The sequence below is a fragment of the Myzus persicae genome, unplaced genomic scaffold, assembly GCF_001856785.1.
Source record: "Myzus persicae strain clone G006 unplaced genomic scaffold, MPER_G0061.0, whole genome shotgun sequence".
Lineage (NCBI taxonomy): Eukaryota > Metazoa > Arthropoda > Insecta > Hemiptera > Aphididae > Myzus > Myzus persicae.
In genome coordinates, this window is record NW_019102766.1 from 261,919 (window position 1) to 287,836 (window position 25,918).

The following is a 25,918-nucleotide window of genomic DNA, read 5'->3' on the forward strand; positions in this document are numbered from 1 at the left end:
TGGAAAAATATCAGATTTAACCTTTTGAAATTTCACCATCGACCTTTTTATTGCTTGGTATTGCCGGCTGAGTTTACAATATAATATAAAGGTAGAATTTCAAAGTTCAAATTAAAAATGATTTGTATGAAAAAAAAAATAGTCGACCATCTAGGTATAGGTAATGATTCAAGCTAGTTATACTCTATACTTTGTCGTATTGAGTTAAATAAAATTATATTTTTTCCTTTTTCAAATCCCGATCGAGGACCGTACAAAATATGAAAAAAATATGGTTTTCAGTGGTTATTAAAACTAAATAAATATCTCATTTGGGTCTTACGTTTTTATATAAATATAATACACGAACTAACAATTTATATTCAGAGAAAATACGAGTATTATAACAATACAAAGATTTTACTCGAAATTCAAACCATTATTTTGCACTTCGCATAAAAGTATGAGTATTTTCAATTTTTAGAAATATTAAAACTAGGCCAAACGTACAATTAAGAAATCGATTTATTAATAATTTATTCCATAAAAATACATTTTTAAGCTTTTGAAAATAAAATACTATCAGGAGTTAATAGGACTGACTAACTATTTGAAAGTTGATATTTTTGTGTAATTATGTGAAGGAAACTATAGATAACATATATTTTTGCTATACTTATTTTATACGTATAGGTGTGTTTTTGTGACCCAATGTGTGCTTGGGTGCAATCGGAATAAGAACTTACTCAATAGAACATCTCTGGCTTCTTCTACCAACATTTTATAACCAACGTAATAAAAAATAAGGAACTCAACACGGTCCATTGTGAAAATGTGAACGTGGTATAAACTTCATTCGTTATAATAGTTTAGAAAGTATATAGCTAATAAAACCATCGAACAAGTCCTTTTCATAAAATATAAATATCTATTTGATTATAATTTATTATATTATACCCCTATAATATAAACTATAGTACAATTCTTCACATTTTAATAATATGCAATTAGTATTGTAGATTTCTATAGTGCCTAAACAGGGTGATTTTTTAAGGATGCTCATCGCCTTTTCCCCCTTTAATTGTACATTCATTCAAATTTTGATTTATAGAATTTTTAAGTATACCCAAAGACCATATTTGAAAACGTACGATATTTATGTATTACCCTGAAAATTACCTACTGCAAATTATTTAACGAATGATTTTCTTAAACATTTTGTTGTATCAAAGTCCAAATTCTAATGAGCAGTTTTTGAGTTAAAATGTAGGATAATAATCCTTAAAAATGGTTTTATAAAAATAAAAAGTAAATGAAATATAAAATGTAGTATTTATTATACTTGGATCATTTTTATAAATTATTTGTATTGATAAATCAATAGGTATCAATAACTAACTTTTTCAAATCTTCTAAGTACACTAGTACCCATATCTTTAGTACACAAAGTCATATAACTAAAAAAGTACTTTCTCAAATTGGGATTTCGATAAAATTCGATCAAAATTCTCAAAAAAATATCTGTTTGATAATTTAAAATAAAAAGGGGGGAGGGGTTCTAATTTAAAGCAAAAAGTTCGTATTCACAGAATCATTCCTAAGTCTTACAAAAATCTCAAGTATTTGAAAATATAGAGTGTATATTAAAATGCCAAAAATTAGAATTTGAATAAATGCATGATTTAAGCAAAACATATTATGATCATACTTAATAATCCACTTTATTTATTTATAGATGGTGTACAAACTATTATAATTAAACACAATTATACATAATATTAATCAATTTTATTCAATAAAATACCTCGTGATAATGTAACTCTGTTTTTTAAATTAATTTTCAACATTTTGGATCCAACTGAAAGTGCTTAGCACTAAACTAGGCAATATAACCCCTCCAAGAACTCCCTCGTAAGCTGCATCAACGTATATACTATAATATTGTAACATTTGTAACTCGTGAGATATAGGTTAGGTACTATAATAATTAATATAAAACGATTAAAAGAATATTCAGCTTTTCATACTATAATTTTGAAAAATATAATTTGATGTAAATTTCTCAAAAACTTTGTTAATATAAGTCAATAATTATTGTAAAAAGTGATATCTAATTTATATTTTTAAATATGTAGAGTGCTTAATAAAGTATAATACAGACGTTTTTAATCAATGTTGTATGGAACAAAAAAATAACAATAAATTAAATTAAATTTCTTAAAATTTTATATTTTGACACAGAAGAGGAAATTATATTAAAAAATACGTTACAGTGTTTTCGAACGAGCTCAGCTACGCTGTATCTGAATAATTTAAATATACGTTTAATATTATAATACCTGGGTTATTAAAACGATATTGCTTTAAGTACTTCCAGAAAGTGATGGATGAAGGGTTGGATGAAACTGATTATAATTATCATATTATAACCCTTTGTCGTACAGTAATTCGTTTAAAAATGCTGAAATTAAATAAGACATATTTACCTACCTATATATAAGAAAATAATAGAATCTCCGGGTTCCACATCCGCAAGGCGCATTATTATTATTATCCTGCGTACGAGAATAAATTATTTAAATAATAATTGTCTTAGTATATAATACCGTTTATAAATGGGTTAAAGAAGAACATCTCTGTTAAAATGTTCACCTTATATACGTATACCTATATGGTAAAATATATAGCCATATAGGCATATACCTAGGTAGCTGTATAATATCGGTATGTACCTACCACATATGTATTATCGGTCGCATATAATACGACCTACCCATAACAGTAGCTGATATTTCCCCCACGACTCGTATATGTTATTATATGCACAAGCAGACGACTGATTGAATCCGTTCGCATATCTCATCGTCTTCGGAGCGGAAGGTGCACAGGTATACACTGAGAAAATGGATTGCTTTCATACATCGGAAACGATACGACCCGCACAACCACCAGTATAATAGGTACCTTTGTGCGTGTGTGTGCGAGTGCGGCTAGTGAAAGTACTTGCCGTCGAACAATTTATTACATCGTTTCAATCAACGTCTCATTCGTGTGGAAAGGGTTCCACTCTTTTACTATAGGTATTCTTTTTTTTATTTATATATATTATAATATATCTGTGTAATATAATATAATATATATATGCGTGTATGTAGGTACATGTATTATTTGAAAACCATCAAAAGAATGTGTACGCATTTATGAAAGAAATAAAAATACTATCTATCCTTTTCGATCCACTAGCGAACGAAACGCGTTCGGATATGCGAGATAAATAGAAAGCGACACCGTGATTAACTACATACAGATAAAGATTTAGATTATTATTTTCCGATAAAAGCTTGTCTTTAGTCACCGTGTAGACGTTCATTTTAAACATAGGTAGTTAGAGCTATAATACTATAATAGATATAATATTATATTAGTTAGATGTTAGTGACGTATTTAGTAAACTCTACCCTATAGTATTATTATATTCCTAAGGGAGGTTATTGTCCCGATCTGGAACACTACACTAACAACTGGGGGGGATTGGTGTATTTTTTTATAATATACGATTTTATAATTTTGTATTTGTTCATTTTACTAATTTCCTATATTTATTATGTATGTATTATATTGACTCAAAACATACAATGTAATAAAATATCTTTAGAAATCCTTGTTATATAATCTGGAAAAGTTCGACAAAGTCATTGAAGAATAAAAATAACTAATAATGGTGTTGAAATCCTAAATACGCCACGGTTACAGCAGGTATAGACTATTTATAATTTATATTATGTAAAATAATGTTTAATTAAGAATGATATTATTTTTGAATTTAAAATAGTAAGTTTTTTTAAAACGAGTACTTAAATAAAAACAAAGATATTTTTTAATATTCATAAATTCGACACGTAAATTATACATTAGTTAAAATGACGGTCGTTAACACTGTTCTTGTATTAAACAGGCATTTTGGCATTACCGTAAAAACCGTTAATTTAGTTGTTTAAAAATAAGAATTACTGAGACTTGAGCCAAATCTGAGTCATTTACGATTTTATATTAGTGCATTAAATAAAGTAGTACAGTGCATTAGTTTAATTAATACTAGTTAAATTATAAGTGATTCAGGATATTAATTTTCTTTTCTTAAAGTACCTAATAGTTGAGCTATTAAAAATGAGTTTACACTAAAAAATTATGATAGTATAATGTATTAAGTACAATTTGATTTATTATAATTTTTTATTAACCGTAAAGAAAGTTGTTATTACAAGTCATTAAAAAAAAAATATACAGTGATAATGTTATTTAAAAATAATTTTATATAATACATGTCATTAAATTATAGATTATATTCTAATAATATTACAACTTAGTTTTGTAAATGCAAAACAAATAAAATATACACTCTGTAAAAATATTCAATATTGATCTGTGATTTGAAAATAATTTTAAATTAACAAACTCAATATATGCCTAAAATGATTATTGAAATAAACAATAAAAACAAATATACGAGTTTAAATCAAATATTAATTTAGTTAAAATGTTTTAATAAATAAATTGTCTTATTTAAAGAAATCTCAGTTTATTATCAACTAAAAAATCAAAATAACTATAAAAGTACGGTAAAGTCTTTGATCTAAGAATGAAACTTTCGCGTTGGTCACACAGGGTTTTTAATCGTGATTTTCTCAGTATTTTTTCTAATTAATAAATCTTTTATTGTTAGTATTTTCATTTATCTGATTAACAAATGATAAAATGAATACCTACCTTGAAAATCTGTGATGGCCGAATCACGTACGGCTATATTATGGAAATATGTTAGAAATCAAATAATTAGTTTCTACCCACCTAATACCTAAATAAATATAATTATAGTTGTGGGGAGGGAAGGAGTCGGACGTGTACAGAAAAGCCAAATTAAGACAAACATGCAACGAAACACTTTATAGGTTCACTTATTATTACGACCGAGATTTGTTTGATATTTTAAGACTTATTAAAAACCTAAGAGGGTGGCCGAAATAAGAGAAATCATTTTATTTATTGTGCGCGTTTATGTAGACATTAGAGGCATACAGTTTAGAGTAGTCAACATGTGAATCCCAGGAATGTTTGCGTGTGTATTTTTTTTTTTAATTGAAACCAATTGAGTGTAAAGACGAGTGCGCAATTGGAATATTTCCAAATTGTTGATGCCCAAAGTCGGTTCCTTGGTGAACAGTTATAATATAGTCTGTGCAGCGTGTTCTAGAGAAGAGGGTGAATATTATTATCTGTGCAACAAGCCAAACGGCCCATTCCTTTCTTTAAGTTAGGGAAAAGTAATATTAATTTTTATGAACACGACTATTGTCGTATATATACGAAAGGGCTCTAATTGCAGCAATATAATAAAATCGTAATTCAGAAGATGTTCAAAAGTATACAATGGTAAGCAAAAATAATGAGTACCTACGACGTACTTACTTATTGAGAATGGAAAATATTTCAGTGTGTATCTTCAAGTTCTAATACGTGAATGATAATAGGAAAACTTAATTTTTAATAATATCATGCAAGTTGTTATGTTTTTTACTTATCATTTAACTCTCTGCACTTTTTTTCCGGTCAATTTTAGTATATTTTATTAAAAACACCTTTTCATATGATTTAAAGTAGGAATTGAAATTATTTTTACGAAAAAACAAAACAATTTTTTCACCAAACGGTAAGTTAATATTCAGCATATCGCTAATTATTATACTCATAGACAGCTTTAGTAGTAGTGGAATAAAATTTCACTTCACTTTTCTCTTAGAAAATTTAAATATCAATGAATTATAAATAAAACTTAGATATTTGATGTTATTATATTTGTCAAATTAGAGACGTACATATTTTCAAATAAATATTCCTTTTCAAAACATTAAACTTAAGCTCAGAAATGGCATGTAAGATAAGATAATAAACACTAAAGTATGTACTATTTGGTAATAATTTATTAATTATTGATATTATCTACTTAACCCACACGAACATGTCCAATGAAGTCCGTTATCTTTTTGAAGAATAAATAATAAAACATGATAATAATATTGTTTCTATTTTACCGGCTTCAATGTGCCACCTTATATCAGTTTTTTAAAAACATAAAAATTAACTTATAATGATTAATAACCGTACAAAAAAATGTCTGATAAAATGTAATCTACCACACTATATCATCATCCTAAGCATGTGCTGTAAAAATAAATAAAATGTTTCTCAAGTATTATTTTTTTTCTACTTAAGTCGTCTTTTTTATTGTGTTAGTAGTTATCTAGCGTTCTTAAAATCCTATAAATATTCAAAAGATATTTCTACGACAGCGCAGTACAGAATCTAATCATTTTCTTTGTAAATGAGCCATGAACAATCAAGTCTCTAAGAAAGAAAAACAATGATTAAACTGTTTTTGTCAATGATACCTTTCAAGTATTGTTCGATAGTTTTATACATATTTACGAAAACGCCATTATCGTTATTGAACTTTTCGTTTTTACCCTTCTTTTTTTCAATCAATGGTAGCTTTGTTCTTACTTCTCTACATTAAAAATTCCTTCAGACTTTTCTGAAAATAAAATATATTACAATGATCTATAAATATACCTACTTTACGTATTTATTATCCATTGTAAACGAGACGTATTCAGGATTAAGAATTTCACAACGTAAACTATTCTAAATGAAATACTACACATTTAATATTGGCACGAATATAAATATTTTCCGACGGCTGTTGTAACAAGATTTATTAATTTATAAATTATATTAATGCCACAGCGTGTATAGTAGGTATACAAATGTTAATACATTAAAACAAAAAAAAAAAATGTAGTACTATCCATCCACGAGTAGAGTTATTCATAAATTAATATGGAGCCAAAAGTCTGCTTTTTGTTTTTAGTGGTATAATATATATTGTATATACAAACATTTAAATAAAATCTTCTTAAATTGATATGTTGTAAGTAAATATACAAGGTCAATAATTATGAGCATTTAAATTTTAAAAACAATAGTTGAATTATTATATAATATTAATGATAGTAATACGTATTGGGCGAAATTAAATTTCATTAAATATTAAGTTCTTTTACTTATATAATCATAAAATAATATGTGTAGATATTATAGATACTATCAAGCAGTTTAAAATATATTAATACAAATTAAAAGGTATATCAGTAGACATTAAGGAGGTATTACTAAAAAATGCCTATCATTTTAATATTATTATTTACAAAATAAGTGATTGAGTTATAAGTATATTTTATTGACTGGTATTAATAAATTTATAGCTAGGTAAAACTGTAGTCGTTAAGTTAAAGGCAATTTGGTCTAAATTATTAAAGGCACTGAGAAAATTTCGAATTGCCAATTTTAATCAAGGTCGAAGAAACTAGGTCAATTTTTATGTTAGTTTGTTTATTTTGTGGGCATCTGATTTGGCCATAGCTGCGAATTGAATAATAAATTATAATATTTTTACATAGGAAACGAATTAAAATAGTTTGAACTGCTCAATGATTTCGGACCACAATTATTTATACCATCGGCCCAAGTGTATGTAATAATAATAGTACGATTATCGATCGAAAATCGAATATCTATGTAATAGTAGGAATATTCCATTCTCGTACCAAAAAAAAAAAAAATTAAAAATAAATTTGGGTCAACAATTTAAATGTTATAAACAAGTATGTGGTTTATAATATATAGCATCACGATGATGAGTTTTCACATGTATACATGTGTAAGACTATACTCAAACAGGCCCGTGCGCAAGGGGGGGGGGGGGGGGGTCAAACCCCCCCCCCCCCCCATGGGCCCCATGGCCGAAAAATCGTGTTTTTCATGTTTGATCTATTAACTATATGTCATATTTTCTAATCTTAATTGTAATAAATAATAATGCATAACATAATAGTACAATACTATAATAATATAATATAGTGTTGTCTTCACGTTTGCTGTTTATCGACTTTCGTAATCGTTGCCGTTATCGATAAAATATAATGACAATAAATGTATGAATATAAGTATAGAGCATACACGTCACACAATAATATTTTATTCGACCGCAATTAGTAGGACACGAGATTACACGATAACGGATTTCGGGTATTTTAAAAGTTGTTTATAATTATAGTTCATACAAAACGATTGTAAGCTCACAGTGAGACGTTAGTTATAGTGTTACGTTAGAAATAACATAAAAATGGACATTCGAAATTTTTTCAAAAAACCACGGCTAGAAAATGATGAGATAGTAAGTACATTAAAATTAATTATAATTTATAAATATAATTTATTTATTATTTATTAAAAAAATGATTTGTATTTTATAGTAGGTGTTGTTCAAAAACACATTTAACATAGGTACTTACAAAATTAATAATAAATATAAATATGTTATAATACTATTTGCTAATTATTGATGTATCTATGTTATAAATTTTTTTTTTCAAAACACCCCCCATTCTGAAATCCTGCGCACGGGCCTGTAACTCAAATACAATAATATACATTTACGATGCACCGATTGGCCGTATAATAACGGTTTGACTGTTGTACGTTAATTTCCTATTAAATTGTACAATAATTAACACTATTTCCCAAGCTGAAACTCTCTATTAAAGTATTAAGTATTAACTAATTATATTTTTATGCTATTAACTAATTATTACTGATTAACTTTTATAATTATTTTAATAACTAATTGCATTTACTGTACACAATTACTAGTAATAACTATCAATTTGTCAAATTAAAATGTTGGATGCCCATAACTCATATATTAATAACTAGGTATACAGAATTAAGTAGCTTAGTAAATAAATTTAAAATAGGACATTTTAATAAAATACAGGGCATTCATACTTTTTTTCAATAAATTATTGTCAGAATGAAAGACCAAATATTTGAGCCCACTACACCATAAAGTCGCAGACGTACATAGACGTCGACTACATTTTAATATAATATAAAAACCATGCATGTGGGTCTAATGTAATATGTTATATGAACAGCGGGCACATATATTACATAAAATTGTGATTGCAATACTTTTTGATTGTAAAAACCACATCATCTTGCTGCGTACGGGTCAAAGGAAATTTATATGTAAAAAGGAAATGAAAATAACATGATATTATCGCGTTGACGTTGCGCGCGCGCGTTATCTTTGCATCGGTCTCTCTCTCCTTCTTTTTGTGCGTGTCTCTCCTCTGTCTTTCTCTCTCTTTTTCTCTTATTTTCTCTTTCTCTCTCTCGTGGCGAGTCGTATCCGGCCTTATCCCGTCTTCCAAGGGATCGGAATCATCGTTATTATGCATGTCACTTCAACTTCACGGTTACAAAAAAAAAAACTTCCCTTTCCCTTAAAACGTCATCGTCGTCGGTTGAAAAAACGTCCATCGCCTCTTTTTTCTATATATTATTTGACGAACGGCCGTAATTATTTACCAACGAATCCTTCAACGACGAATGTTCAACTGACTTCTTTAATGGTCCCTTTATCCGGTTTCATGTTTGGAACACGACATTATATTGTACTCTTTTATTATGTGCAACTTTAATAGTTGTATACGTCGTTCTATACCCTAATATCCGTGAAACTAAAGCTGAAGGTTCTACTATTGCTGCTGAAACTGTACACGAATTGGGTCAACCAACTTATGTTTTTCTGACCATTTCAGGATAATTATTGTTATTTTTAACGGAACTTTGTCACAATTCAAAATTACACAAATATTATGAGTACATTTTCCAAGTCTTGTACATATATTATAATAGTCTATATTGACCTCAATAATATGTATTATTGTGTAGTACGCACTTCAACGTTAATACAAACATTTACCGACCTATAAAATATATATATTATAATACATAGTATGGTATACGGTAATAATATATATTATATTATATTCCTACTGCCATTGGTCGTGACTCTTGAGGCTTAATTCGATCCAAATTTTTTACTTGAAAAATCCTTCTGATTTCGTATACGTTTACCATGACATAATGGTATCGAGACTAGTTTGTGGTATTCAAAACGTTTGGAGTAGAAAGTTTTCTTGGTATATATATATTATGTTTTATTCATGCTCTATATTATATTATATTCCATCAATAGAATTGAAGTATACGTAGGCACAAGACGTTGGATACATATATCTGTGCTAAAATTAGTCATGTATTATACAATTTTTCATTGCCGGTAATATTATTTTTAATTGTTTTGAGATTATAGCACTGAAGCGTATAGGTCAAACTAAATTGAATAGAATAGGTACACAAAAAATAAAGCTAACATTAAAAAAATCTATTTGTTTGGTAAGGGATTTTAAAATAAGAATTATTCAAGTGCCATTACTTTAAAGTTTAAATGGTATCAATAAAAATATGATGCAAACAAATAATGATTTAAATAAACAAATTGTTATTGGTATTCTGGAAAAAAAAAAACAGCTTAAATTTATAATCAACACTTTATTTGAATTTTAATGTCATTCAAGTTTTATGTGTATTTTCGTAGTATAAACATTAAATGAAGGGCTTTAAGTACACACTCTGAATTTCATTATTGAAACGGAATAAACGACCCTTAAATAATGAAAATACTTTTTCCTCAGAGTAAGTTTTTTTTAAATTTATACGGATATAATATGTATCTATACAGCTGTCTACCTATTCGTTTATAATTTCTACTAAATAAATGTATAGTAGTGTAGGTAGCTAATAAGAAAAGTAAATGTTTTAACAAGTACCTAAGTGTAGATTTTTGATACACGTTGCAGACAATAATCTTATGCTACAAAATATAATTATTTTGCTTACATTTTATTATTATACTACCTACACAATCTGTATTAAGTTTAGAGTGTGTGTAAATAAAGTATAATGAAGATATATAGTTGGTGACTTGTTGAAGAGGCCATACATATTGATGAAACTATGAGCGGTAGGAAGTTTTATTTTTATTTACCATATAAGTCGTGGCATCAATTGCGTAGGTATTAAACCTTACACCAGTGGTTCTCAACTTGTGTGTGTCATGACACACAAGTGTATCTCGAATTACCGTGATGTGTATAGCCAAAAAATTATTTATTTAAATTGAACGTATCCAAAGTATTAATATTTGACATTATTATGTGTTAATGGTAAAAATCACAGATAAGCAAAACAATTGCGAAGATTGTCTCATTCTTAATCATTTTCATACTAGTTTATAATTGTTGCTTTTTCAAAAATCCTTTAATTATTTGAAGTGCTCTGGTAATGAGGTAGAATAGAATATTATTTATATTTAAGTGTTTGAATGTTACCAGAAATCTAAGTTGTCAGAATCTATAATTGAACGTATGTTTTCCTACATAATTGTATGTTAATATTAAATAGCAACGTTAATCGTCAGAGGGTAAGCTTTGTGTTAACCATATTAAATTGATTATTGGTCAACGTTGTTTTGCATATAATTCTCAAGTCTATATAATATTTTAAATTTTTGAAGCGATATCCTAGACGGGAGAATGTTATTAATTTTTTTTAAAATTTTTTTTCTAACACGAAAACAAACATTTTTTTTAATGTGGTTATATTCAATAAGTATTACAATGTGATTTTTAAATACACAATACACATAACACATAATAATATTCTAACTAGGTGAAAATTCTAACAGGATGTATACTATTATAAAATATTGTTTTGACCGTTGTAATAGGGTTAACGTAAAAGGTAGGTACGCGACTTATTTTCATTAAAAACATGTCAAAATTAACAAGGTTAACATTGTTTTTACAATAATATGACTAGGCATGAATATGATTAATTTCTTATTTGTTACTTTGGATTTTAAAAAAAAATGAAATATTTACTACCTACTATATTAACATTTCGAAATAATTACAATCTTTATAATATAACTATAAACATGTATAATACATAAGTAAAGAATATTGTCGTTACCAGTCTTTAAACAATTAAATTATTCTTGATCAAAAATATAACATCTGATTTTCAAAGTTAAAACTTTTATTTTTTAAGTTATAAATAGTAATTATAACCTCTTTTAAATATGCAAATGTAAGCCGAATGAATATTATTGACAACAAATTGCTTTATTTTACAATACGTACACGAGCCATAAGCCATATATTATAAGTAGCTATCTATAGGTATTTAATTACATTTTAGAACATGGTAAAATATTTAAGTGGTTTAAATGACCTCCTCGATTTTAATCAAGGTTTTTAACGACCCTTGAGTATAATGTTATCATCAAAAAGTTTTTACAAGCTGTTATCATTATTATTGTATTAATAAATACAAATAATAACAGCCAGCTCTTGATAAGTTCATTATAATAAAAATTAAAGTCTACAATGATAAGTTTATTTAAAACAAATATTATAAAAAAAAAAAACACTTGCCGGCTTTGTTATATTATGAGTTATGATGTATAGGAGACCCTGACCAATTTGTTGACAACTACCAAGAGAGTCTTGATCCTGGGGTCGAGAATCGTTGACATAGAATGTAATAACGTGTTATAAATGTAAAAACAATTAGGTAGAGGCTTTAGGTGTTTAAATTAAAGTTAAAGTATAAATATATAATCAAGGTCATACAGTCTCAGTTGCAAGTTAGAAAATTTAAGACATTGAATATGTTAGTGAATACAAAACAATAAATAATATGAGGATACGCCATAGGCTTAAGACCGCACCATTAATGAGGTTAGTATTAATATGTTTCAAAGTTGAATCGATGGCCATTAAGAATGCTTAATGATCATCGTGATAATGGAACATTTTCCATGATCTTGCTCATTCTGTACTTAGCTACTACCGATGTTATTCAACTCATGTAAATTGATTTAACGATTCCATTTATAAGACGTAATAACGTTCTAATGACGTGAACGCACTAGTCTCACTATTGCAATTTAGGTCGGTAAATATTTCATTGGAATTTGAGTACGCTTTACTTACCTATACAAAATAATAAATAATTGTGTGTATTGTGAAAAATAGCTTCAATTGAAATATTGTACATACGCTAAACACAGTGCGGTGGTTTCAAACATGTGGAACTCGTGAAAAATGTATTTCTTCAAACATTTTTAAAATAAAAATAAACAATTAATAACCAAAATATCAATACGTAGGTACACTTTTGTAATATCTAGTGTATTAAATTCAGTTATACTTTAATAATTATAAACAATAGAAGAAATAAATTATGACTTCTTTCAGTTGTTTATTTTGGATTCAGTATTAAGATGAGTAAAAAAAGTGTTTTGTTCACGAGCTGCCTTTGACGAATATAACATATTTTATTTATTAAGATAAACGTCATATAGGCACAAGTACATTGTTTAAGATAGTTTTAGCCTCATATTATAAATACTAAAAATGTAATTGCTAACTTAAATTACATTTTTACATATTAAATAACTGGTTTACTGACAAAATTCGTGATTGCTTAATTAGTAGGTAAAGGAAAAAGTCCACTCTGGACTAATTTCCCAACATCAAAATTCTCTCAGAGAGGTTATTTTGTCCATAATTAGTTTGGTGGTTTTTCATATTAAATAGAGGAATGTCCTGCAGTTATGTTTAGGTAAGTGGAAAGTAATACGTTCTAAAAGAGAGAGACAAGTAATTTTTGTTTTGATTTTTACACTGGGAATAGTGGTGAAAATAATATTATAGCGTGAATGACTAAAATATATTATGTTTTGTTAAAATTCTTAAACAACAATGAAATCAATGGATTTTAACCACGAATATAAGCAACCGTTCAGCAGTTATCGATAATAATTTATAATATCCACATAAAACTCGTAGTTATTCCATTTATTACTTTCAGTTAATACTTTATAAATTTAATGTGGCTAAAATTATGTTTAACTAAACCTAACCTTTAAAAAAAATATACATATATAGAATATATGTAGCCACACAAAGTTATTCGTATTCTAGAAAAGTGGAATTAAATTTATATAGCGCCTATAAAAAATTCTACATCTCCTATAGGAAATAAAAATTTGAAATATATTATCATCTAGGCTGGATCTAGCACACGCCATTATGTTTATATTTTCTGGAAATATTCGTTAATTTGGACAATAAAAAGTAGACATTAATTTCATCGCAACACTTTGTTAATCTTTAACAGTGTTGGTACAAGAATACATTTATATAGGTAAACAACTTTACGAGCACTAAAAAAAGAAATTATAAAACAGTAGGCAAGGTAATAAATATTTTATATTTAAGTTTCAATAAAACATAAATGTATATTTTACGCTTCACGGAAATATAACTACTATAGAGATATTACATTGACTTTTGTGTCTATGTGTATAATGTAGATATATAGGATCACCAACTGACCAAGTATTACGTACGTATGTTGTATACAATATATACAAGTATTAAATTATACAGACAATTATGTCTTCGTACCTATTATGATGGTATATCATACGGACAACATCACAAGTATAGTTACGTTTTGTATTTCAAAAATAGATGAAGATGTCTGAAATATAAGTAGACTTATGGTTCTATTTGCTATTTTCTTTTGTACATTGTTTTAATTTAATCGGAGCCAATAATCTAAATACAATAAGCCTTAAGTTTAATTTATAAAAATTAGATCAACTTGCTGACATGATGATGAAAGTAGCAAAATTATTTTATATAATTTAGGGACTAAAGTGTGGGTGTGGGATTCATTTCCTAGGAGAAATATAAATAAAACTCAAAGTAACAATAATATCAATACATCATGTACAACAAAAGTAATATTGTACTAATAAAGTTATCAAAATCAATATAATTTAACGAGTTTATGGTAATATATTTTTTTTCATTCAGCTATAGTTAATTTTTATAACTATTTGATGTGACATAAACCGAATGATACAATTATCGAAAAAAAGTGAACTATACTTATTTATTATCTACAAACAGCCAACAAATCAATGAATAAAAATGGAGTACTTACTTAAGTACCTACTCATAATTTATTATATTGTGTATTTCTACTATAGAATGTAAACTTTCTTTTACTTAGATATTAAAGTGATATTCTTAAAATATTTATTTTTGAACAAATTAACTTGAATGCACATAAGAAATGTATGAGTATAATATGAATATTATAACATTTTGATTTAATTTTACTAATTAGTTGAAATAAAAGTGAAGTAGGTATAATAATCAACTAACGACATTTAAGATTTTGTATCACATAATTTGGTGATTTCTTATATTTTCTACAATTTGTTCTTAAAATAAATCAGTAAGTATGTTGCAGCCTGTAGGTGATAAAATGTTGTATACTTAACCTAATGATTGTATTGACCTAATGATCGCATTTATATTTTATATACGTATATGGAATATTGCTATAGAATTTCAGTAAATACTAATGCACTATAATAATTTATTTGAAGTTAACTGTAAGTAAGTATAGTAATGAGTCAATATAATGAACATACTCACTCAAAAAAGAAAAATATAATACTATAAGGATTACCAATAAGTTTTTGAAACAACTTACTTTAAGTAAGTTAATAATTTACTCACTAACTTCAAACTTCTTTGTAATATGTACAAAACTACAAACTTATGTGATAATTTTGGCGGTTCATTGATTATTACATTCATACACATAACATTATGATTAGGTATTCATTTATTTGAAATGTTTTGGCATACTAGAAAATAAAATATTATTTTACTTGATATTTTTTTTTAATTTGATTTCAATATCCGAAAATAATTTTGTATAAGATTTTGTTATAAAGGAAATTGGTTGGCCTTAAATTTAAAATTGTTATCATAATATCCACTTTAAATTAACTGTAGGTACCTATCTAATACATAATTTTTGCAAAATGTTGTGTCGTTATGTCAGTACCAAAACTTGTATGTAATATATGTTTAGTTTGACGACTGTATCATTCTTACGAATTATGATTGTATGACCAAATATTTATCATTGTGATTTCTGATTATATTTTACACTTTCAATTTATCATACTGTTACTTATATTTTATTCTATTAATTTCTGACAGAAAAATAATTTCAATTCCAAGACTAGAATACAATTGTATATGATGACGTGACTTTTTTTTTGTCGAATTAAATTAATAGCTGAAAAGCCTGCATGTGCTTACTATAGATATATTATTGTTTAATAAAGATGTCATCATTCGCATAATGATGCACTGTATCTAATAAATATAATTATAATTACCTGAAACTCTAATTTGTACAGCACTGGATATTTCCGCCTCTGATCACAGTGTTTGACAAAACACTCTTTTGGGATTTTTTTGTCGCCAGATATCACTCCATTGGGCCCCACAGCTGCAAACAAATAATTAAAATAATAATAAATAAAAGACTAAAAAATGTATTTTTGAAAATATAAATGATTAACCAAGAATTTTAGTTATTAGATCGAGTGCAATTTTACTAATCCTAGTTTTATACCATTTAGGTACCTATGGAACACTCTCTCACTTTCTCACACTATTTCTCTCTCTCTCTCTCCACCAATGAATCGTATTGGATACTTCATTCATAAATAGCTCATAATAACATACATTATTGTACATTATTTCCCTCCTACCCTATAGTATTTAGGTCGATTTATTGTGAATATTTTAAGATAAGAATTTCAAATTTTAAATACAGTATAGTCGTAACCTTCACCAAAAATTTTGCACTGTGATATTTAAAATCGAGAAAACAAATTAAAGAATATTACTATCTGAGAACTATAACTCAATATTTTGGTATACTCGAGGTTTGTTCTTACATTTATTTAACTTGTCCCGAGCTGCTACATATATACATTGGCTATAACAACACAACAAAAAAGAATATAGTGTCGTCCGCGTTAAACAAACGATTTCACATTTCAGCGAATAGTGATTGTGAAAAAATGTTTCCCATTTATACGTTGAAAGTACGGTTACCTCACGGAACCCCACTAACCACTATTTTTTCATCATCATCAGGAGCTCCATTAAACTTTACTCGAGGTTTTCTATTTTTTAGGCACACGGAGTAAAACACAGCAACCACGAAACCCCAATTCCTATTTGATTTAGAGGCAGTAATAAAATGTTGTAGTCAACTACAGCATGTATATTGAAGTATGTCTTTAAGTCCGGACCAAATAGTGCGCATGTAAAGCGTACACACGTTAACAAACATTTATTATTTTTAATTGAGCTAATTATAAATATTTTTAATTACTATGACGATTTTGTACATGATTGGTTCTTTTTCCTATTTTGAGATTGTAATAAAAATTTTTATGAAACCGTATTATTTTTACTTGATCGGTTCAAGATGTTTTATTGAAACATTCGAAACCATTAACAACACAAGAAATACAGTCGGATGATATTTTCAAAAACTTTCGTTACTGAGGTTTTTCTTATCTAAAGGTATCATAATATAATGCCTAACTTACAAACATTAAAAGCTCAATTTTGAAATATATTTTTAAATGCTGAACAAAACATAGAGTGTAATATTTTAGTACTACCCTTCTATAAGTCCATGTAATCCAGTAGCCCAGTCCTATTTTAAAGATTAGGTATATATCATTTTGTGTATTGTCTCATCAATCATCCGTTTTATTGTTAAGTGGCCTAGAACAGTTGAATTATTACTTTGACTATTGTCACATATCGTATTATGAAACTCAACAGAACACTCTTTAAGAATAAAAACTACAACTTGTAATTTTTTATTTTACTAAAAATTAAATCAAAAAATGTATCATTATAATATTTAATTATACATAATTAACTACCTAATTATTTATTTATACTTAGAAACTATTTATTTTTTGATATGAATTAGATAAAACATCCATTTAAGTAAAAACAATTTATTTATTGATGTTTGAATTCTCATCAATCAATCTATTTTCAAACATATTATTTATATTTTAAATAGTCAATTTTTTTTCCTGGTATTATTATATTATTTATTAGTAAAAATAATGAACTTTCAAAAATTGAAATTGAAATCGTTTTAATGAAGTATAAAAACTTCAATTTTAATAAAACTAAATACAGTAGTTAAAAAAATCTTTTGAAAATAAAAATTATATTTATAATAAACTTTTATTCAACACACCTAGACTAACCTCAACTTAGAATTTATATACGCGTTGTAATAATATTAACGATCAAAATGTAATCATTTTCACTGTATGTTTATAACCCTAGAGTCCCAAGTAAAATGTATACTTAATACACTAAGTTATTGACGTAAAACCGATAAACCGTTCAATAATTTGACTAAAAATTAAAACTAAATTCAATTTTCACCTCAATTGACGTGTTTGTTAGAGAGTAAAAGGGTTTAACGTGTGTGTTTGCATATATGTACATAACAAATATATTATTTAACTATAAATATATAATAAGGTTTATTCACATAATAAATTAATAACTGACGGTTGAACACATACGTTTTTGTGTTTTCTTTTTCAACTGACGATTATTATTGCTGTTTGATTATAAACGCATATACCTACGAAACATAATTGGAAAATAAAACCATAATGCTTCAAGATTATTATAATATGATAAATAATATAATAATAATATGATAGGTAGAGAATAAACGTGTCACGAATATTTGTCATTAGAGAACACTTTTGTATGATTATTTATCTCAGGAATATATCCAATAATAATTACTAATGGAATTTAAACCCCTTCCCCTAGCTATCACCATCCCTTCAACACAATGCTCGCTAACCTCGTCGAAGCTATATTGTTTCGCTCGAAAAGAGGCTAAAGTGGACTACAGGAGTTTCTGAAATGTTTACCATGATCCCCAAAACTACGAAAGTCACGTCAGTTAAACGTAGCAAACGTCAGGGTAGCATGGAGTGTGGAGGTATAGATATTATATGTTTATCGACTCGTTCGGATTATCAACGTTTCATGGGATCTTCGCTTCTCCGGCGATAAACAATTATCACTAAAAAGTGGATTTAAAGAGCCCATCACTTTTATGTTTAAATGTCATAGCAATTTTTTTTTTTTTTGTTTAAAAATAGACTGAGTAGATTTTTGCAACACATTAGAAAATAATAAAAACAACTTTATAAAAAAATATAAGCTCTTATTGGCTTATGATTTTTTTTTAATCACATAATATAATCTCGCAGGTATATAATATATATGTAATATACTAAAAACGTTCGTCCTTTTGGTACTATTGTTTACTTAAGAGATTTTAAGGCATCAGCTGGGAAACAAAATGTTCAACTATTATTATAACATGTTGAAATATAAGTATTAAAATAATATATTAGAGCATGTATACAATAATTAAAGTACAAATATCCATGACAACGCATTTCACCAAAAATTTTTAAAAACGCTTTAATAAAAAATCTTTAAATATCAGAATATAAAATACGCATTAAGCTAATATTAATGACAATAGATACAGTATTATAATTTTAATTAAAAAAAAAAACCTTTTATTTATCCGTATTCGGGATTTTGCTTCGTATAAAAAAAATATATAAGCTAGGTAGGTACTTATGTGATTTCTTATTTTTGTAAAATTAATTTCTACGAGTATTTTTATTTCGTATGAATTTTAATTTGTACTTCCTGAGTAAAATTATACATTCATACAGCCATTAAACTATGAACACTTTTATGAGTTTTCGTGTCTTTTCCCTAATCGTTTTTATTTTTAAGGAGCTACATTCATATAATCAATACGTTAAAATTGCTTTGCATAGAACAATTGTTATCAAAATTTGTTATTTATTGTAATTAGATTAATTGTACCGTATCAGATTGTGCAAGAAAAAAATGTCATTAAGGAAACATTGATTATTTTAACAATTATATTTTTAGCACTTTTAAAAAATATATTATTGAAGTAAAATTATAGTATTATATCATGATGAATTCATTACAAGCTAAATGAACATTTAATCAAAGTATTTATAATTCATATAATAAAATGAGAATTTACAACTGTTAGAAATCTCTTCAATTAAAAAAATTAAAAAATGTATAATTATAACGTTTCTTAATCTGAAGAAAACACTTGCCAAATCCAAGTATTGAACTGTGACAACCACTGCAGAGTACCTATACGCTTACCATTCATTTCCTTTTCTCATTTATGACACAACTATGGACATTAGACCTATATATAAACCAATGTATCATATATTAATGGACTTCGTCTTCTTCATTTCCAAAACTCAAATGTCGGTGCCAATATGGCGTTAGTTCAATATTATGGACGTAATGGCAACGTGATGCATATAAATGTATACAAAACGTTTGTTTTGTGAAATAAAAATAGTAATGACCATACATTATAATTTCAGACATATGAATATTATAATATACCAGTCACAGTTAGGTAACAACGTTTTCGACATAGACCAGTTCCTATGTGTTTGGTTGTAAGCTGCGCTGTAACGTGACCCTCGAAAATATAATTCTTTAAACTTTATTTCATATTAGCAAACTTATTTATTATAATGTATACACCGCAGACGAATTCAAAGTCATTGCGTATTCCGTATAATCTATTTGACTAGAAAACAACATACGCAGAACTTTAAGACAATAATAGTTATTAAACTCGAAACTTTTAGCAACACCACATTGTTACACTGTATATGTACTCCAAAACTTATATAAATCCGCTGATGTAGCTCTTAATTCAAATGTACAGAATTATGAGACTTTCACCATTTGCGTGGTGTTTACGGCCAAATAATTGAAATCATGGCACAGCGAACTTGCTGCAGGCGTCGTCTATTATGCTATGAAGCAACTGTACTGATCTTCTGACGGCGTCCATCACGCGTGACGTCCTAACAATAAACCGTCCATCAATCTAGAATTTCCGCCCAATTAATAGCCTCCCCCCCTCATCCGTGACCACTTCCCCTACCGCGATTGCTGAAAACCCTGTTGTCGAATCTTGATTTTGACTTTTTAGTTGTTTTTTTTTCTAACTATGAAATCGTCAGCGAATAATAATTAATGCTGAAAATCTGAAAACGTTAAGCCCTTGCGTGTAAGGCATTGACGGAGACAAAAACAATAGTGATGACGATTGTATAATTCCTCGGCCTCACAACCGACGACACCGCCGCCGCCGCCGCCACATAATCGGATGCAACACCCTCTCCTCCCACACACCAAATCTAAAGCTTTCTGCGAACGACTTGACAAAATACGACAGTCCTTATACATTACTGTAATGCACAGCGAGATTAGTAATGGTAGGCTACCGATCACGAATAGTCTCGATTTCTCAATTGCATATCACACCATCACGTCTGTGACAGGACTCCAATGACGTATTTTTACGAATTGAGTTTATATTAACACTGTGCAGTTGTAGCCGTTAGTAGAAACATGGTTATATGTGTAATAAGGACTTGGAAATCGTATCCAACCAAATAATACGTGGTATAGTGGGCACATAATATTAGTGAACTTAAAAAGCTTTTTTTTTAAATTTAAATAAGCTTAATGTATACAGTCAAAATCATGACAAACAATGATTAATAATTTTGATGACGTAATTACAATATCAGAAATGACAGATGGTTAGGTGGCACTGTAATATCACCCGGCTGCAGGTTACTGTCGCAGGACTAATTTGGGTCCCAGCAGGGTCAGCATCTTGTTGACCGTCAATTATGATTTTAAGATTATACGATTCAACCTCAATCATTGTACGAGTTATTATTTATATACTTTAATGTTTTATATCTGCAGACAATGAGTGATCGATATTCAACGAAATAACAATACAATATGAGCCGCCGACAAACAAAGGCTGCTTGCATTCCCAGAACCGAGGTTAACACTGCGTATCACTGTGTTCGTGTACACTATACACGGACTTTATTGGAATACTATCAAGATCTTCGCTGTACATTATATTATACTGGATTGCACTCGATAGTTTCGATAACTCATCATAAAATGCAATCTTTACCAGCAGTGCACTTGTGGTACATATACAGCTCAAATAGTGCGCCTGCGCGATATTTATTCACGTCGAGTAAGTAAAGGATATGTCGGGCGTATATATTATATGCAAGCTGGGAATAATAATAATAATAATAATAATAATAATAATAATATGTAATAACTTGAAAATATACGACTATGCGATATACGACCAATGTATCTGTATCATATATTATAAAAAGTAAATACCGGCTGATCCATTGAACGTAAGACTACATACTCATCGTTATTTTAAAAACTATTAACATATTTTTTGAAAGTATTTTTTTTGCATTGTTTCAAGTTATTAAAATACCAAATTTTTCTGAAAAAAATATTATACTTCTTTTAATGACTATATATTATGACATTATATATTTAATAGAATATTTTTCATCAGAGTATTTTTATCTATACAAATCAAACATCGGATAATTAGTTTTTTTCATTGATAGGTGTGCTTAGAGTTTAGACTAGTGGGGTAGTAGACACATATTTTGAGGGGTATTACACTCATCAAAACTTTAAATACTTAAGGGTAACTCCACAAAATATTCTTTGACATTTTGATACCAATATTATCACACCAATCATGGTATAATAATATGATAAATCTTATAGGTAAGTGTTACAAAAATTGGCCTTGCTAAACAATTTATTTTTTAACATTAATATCATCGATATTAATCACTTAATATGTAGTTCATTGAGTCCTTGAATTCTGATTTTATCTGTTCTATGTTTACTGGTTGGTGAAAAAAATAATTGCATATACCTATGACACTAGGCACCCAGGACTATGATTGCGACAAATTGTGTAGGTATATTACCGTTGTATACAACTATATAATATCTAGCTGAATAATATTACCACAATAGTGCGAATTAGTCGTTAGGTAATTATTAAAGACCAAAAAGCAGCATATATTGACTTTGTATTACATATATGCGTACCCAGCTGTAAGTACCGTAAACATAATTTAATGTCTAGCAAGATGAAGAATTTTACATTTTCATATCGTATTGGTTTTAATAGTTTATAACATTTTGGTGTCGTATAATATTTATAAATCGAAAGGTTAGGTTAGGATAATATTTTATATGATTTAAAAAATAATAAGTGGACGGACGAGGGGCACTTACCTTTCGTGGAACGGCATTCTGACTCGGGTACACTGCTAACATTTTATATTTTTATTTACATTTATAGTCATATAACATAATATATGTAGGACTGTATTATGTTTATTGTATATGTAATAATAAATACAACTATATATTATATAATATGGTAGTGTAAAAAATAAGTGGGTATAGGATGGGAACTTAAACGAAAATTTAATAACAAGCCATTTTTCATAATTGTGTAAGTCTTAATATCCGCTTAAATGTCAATTTAAACTTTGAAGTGTCAAGCTAAGTATTTTTTTAACTTTTCCCATTCATTTTGATCAGATACCATGTGTATTTTTCAGTTTCTCAATTTAAAAACAAAAAAAAAATGTTAAACTCAAATATTTCATTCGGAATATTTGTTTCATATTTTAAAAATTTCTTCCAGAGATGATAAACTTGTATTATTGTTGCATATAGTATAAACTATATACAAGATACCCTTTAAGATATATAATAATATAATATATATAGTAATTAATACTATTTTTAAATCATTTTTAGTAAAAAATATGAGTTTATATTATTTAGTAAAATAAATAGATACTCGTAACTTACCCTATCGAAAATAATTATACACCGTTTTAATTTTTGATTATGACGTATCACAATATATTATAAAATATTATTTGATATGGAATGCATTAAATTTTAATCTAGGCGTTGAATTATGAAAAATATTAAAATTATATCATTTTTATCAGAAGTGTTTAAACTTATATTGTTTATTTCTTACACAACAATATATTATGTATTACATTAAAAGGTGAATAGGAAAAATCGGAAGAAAAATTAACCCACTGATAACATATCGTCAAGATAATAATATGCATCAAACAAAATAATTCTTAAATCAATTTTCTTACTCAAGCTTTAGTGACAAAAATATTCTGATTATGATATTATTCCCACTATCATCACCATCGTGACATTATCTCATTAATCTTACTAAGCAATATAAAAACGAAGTCAAACTTGTGTCGTACTAGAAATACGCAAAAAGCTACCCTAGAATGATACCCGTCTCCATTATAATATAAGTATTGTTTTCTTTAGGAATTTTTAAAGTTGACATTTTTCTTACCAAAAAATTTAAACTTAATAATATTTAGAATTTAAAAACATTCTTATATTTTAGAGAAGAAGAAAAAAAAGATTTATGTGAATAACAAAAGTATGCGCATATTTTAAAATCTTATAGGATTTGAAAATGTTGACGCAAATAAAATTATTATAAATCGTAACAGCCAAAAAAACAATTATGGTTGATCAACTTTTTAGTATTTATTTTTTTTTAAATATCGACTACTACTTTTCGTATTTTATCATCGGATATTATATACATATATAGGTACGCGAACTCATAGATTTTTGAATGGTTTTTTTTTCAACCGAAGTAATAAATGTATATAAAACGAATCTCTTTGTACAGCTTTCGTTTCCGATCAATGCTGCCTCTTTATATACCTAGGTAGTATATTCTTACGAACCATACACAGTAATATAATTGAAATCCAATTTATAACCAACTGTGGTTTTTTTTCTAATTCGAACTTGAATTCAACTCATTCCAAACACATTTATCATGCGTGTATTATAATATAATATATGTTTATATGAGGTGTATAATAATTAATATGTAATAAATAATACAGGGACCTATACAACTCTGTGCTAAAAAATAAAAATATATTCAGGTATGATACAAATTGTAAAGCAGATTTTTATATTTACAACAAGTTTCACATTGTCGATATCAAAGTTAATATAACGCACTCGACAATTATGAAATATTATTATTTTACTCGCGTTTGTATCATTAACATACATTTTCTAAAGTAAAAGTGAATATGCGAGTTATTAGTCTTTACATACACCACCAATAATATACATTTCCAAAAGTTCTTAAATAATTGTAATGTCTAAGAAGGAGAATAATGTACTCGAGGTATGTAATAATATTAATAAATATTAGCAATAAGTTGAACTATACTTACTCTATGCTAAAAACAAAAAAAATTTGTATGTTTTTTTACCTACGAATATTCAAAACTAATTTTTACTTTTATAGTAAAGGTGGATTCATATCTACCTCGTGTGTCGTGTCGTGTAAGGGTGTGGTAACTATGGTTATTACTAGTAACCAATATAGCTTAAAAGTTGAGCTGTAGTCAATTCTTGGTATACTCAGTGGCAACTTTGTTATTACATGACACCAAGAAAGTAGTATTCAATCTCAATGCTATTTGTTCGACACGATATGACACACTACGTAGCTGTGAATTCGGCTTAACAAGCTATGCACGGTATCGATACCAGTGATACCACACTCTGTAAGTTCGCAGCAATTAATATTATTATTTTTCTCGCTTAGGTATCTATAGTTAATATAAATATACTAATGAAAAAGTGTGTGTGCAAGTTGTTATGTGCTTATATAAACACTACCTATAATATATTGTAATATAGTTAATATTATATTATATTTCTATACATTTGTAATTCGTAAATCGCACACCTTTATCGTGTCATTATATTTGTAACAACAAAATATGTGTGCGCAGTTTTCTTTTGCGTTTCACACATAACACTCGAATTATTCTCACTTGTTTGTTTACATTTCGTTTCTCTTTTTTCCCCTTTTCTAATTTTATATTCTGACAGATTTCGTTTTA

At 27.4% G+C, this 25,918-nt stretch overlaps 1 protein-coding gene across 1 annotated transcript in view; it reads right to left on the reverse strand.

Moving 5' to 3' along the window:
* LOC111033092 (receptor-type tyrosine-protein phosphatase kappa) overlaps positions 1–23,230 on the reverse strand; it is a 96,491-nt gene extending 73,261 nt beyond the window's left edge. The window contains exons 1-3 of the mRNA XM_022313689.1: positions 23,214–23,230; positions 17,025–17,131; positions 16,283–16,395 (exon numbers count right to left, since the gene is read on the reverse strand). Coding sequence (XP_022169381.1) covers positions 16,283–16,395; positions 17,025–17,131; positions 23,214–23,230 — 237 coding nt within the window. The remainder of the gene's footprint in view (positions 1–16,282; positions 16,396–17,024; positions 17,132–23,213) is intronic.
* Between the last annotated feature and the right edge of the window lie 2,688 nt (positions 23,231–25,918).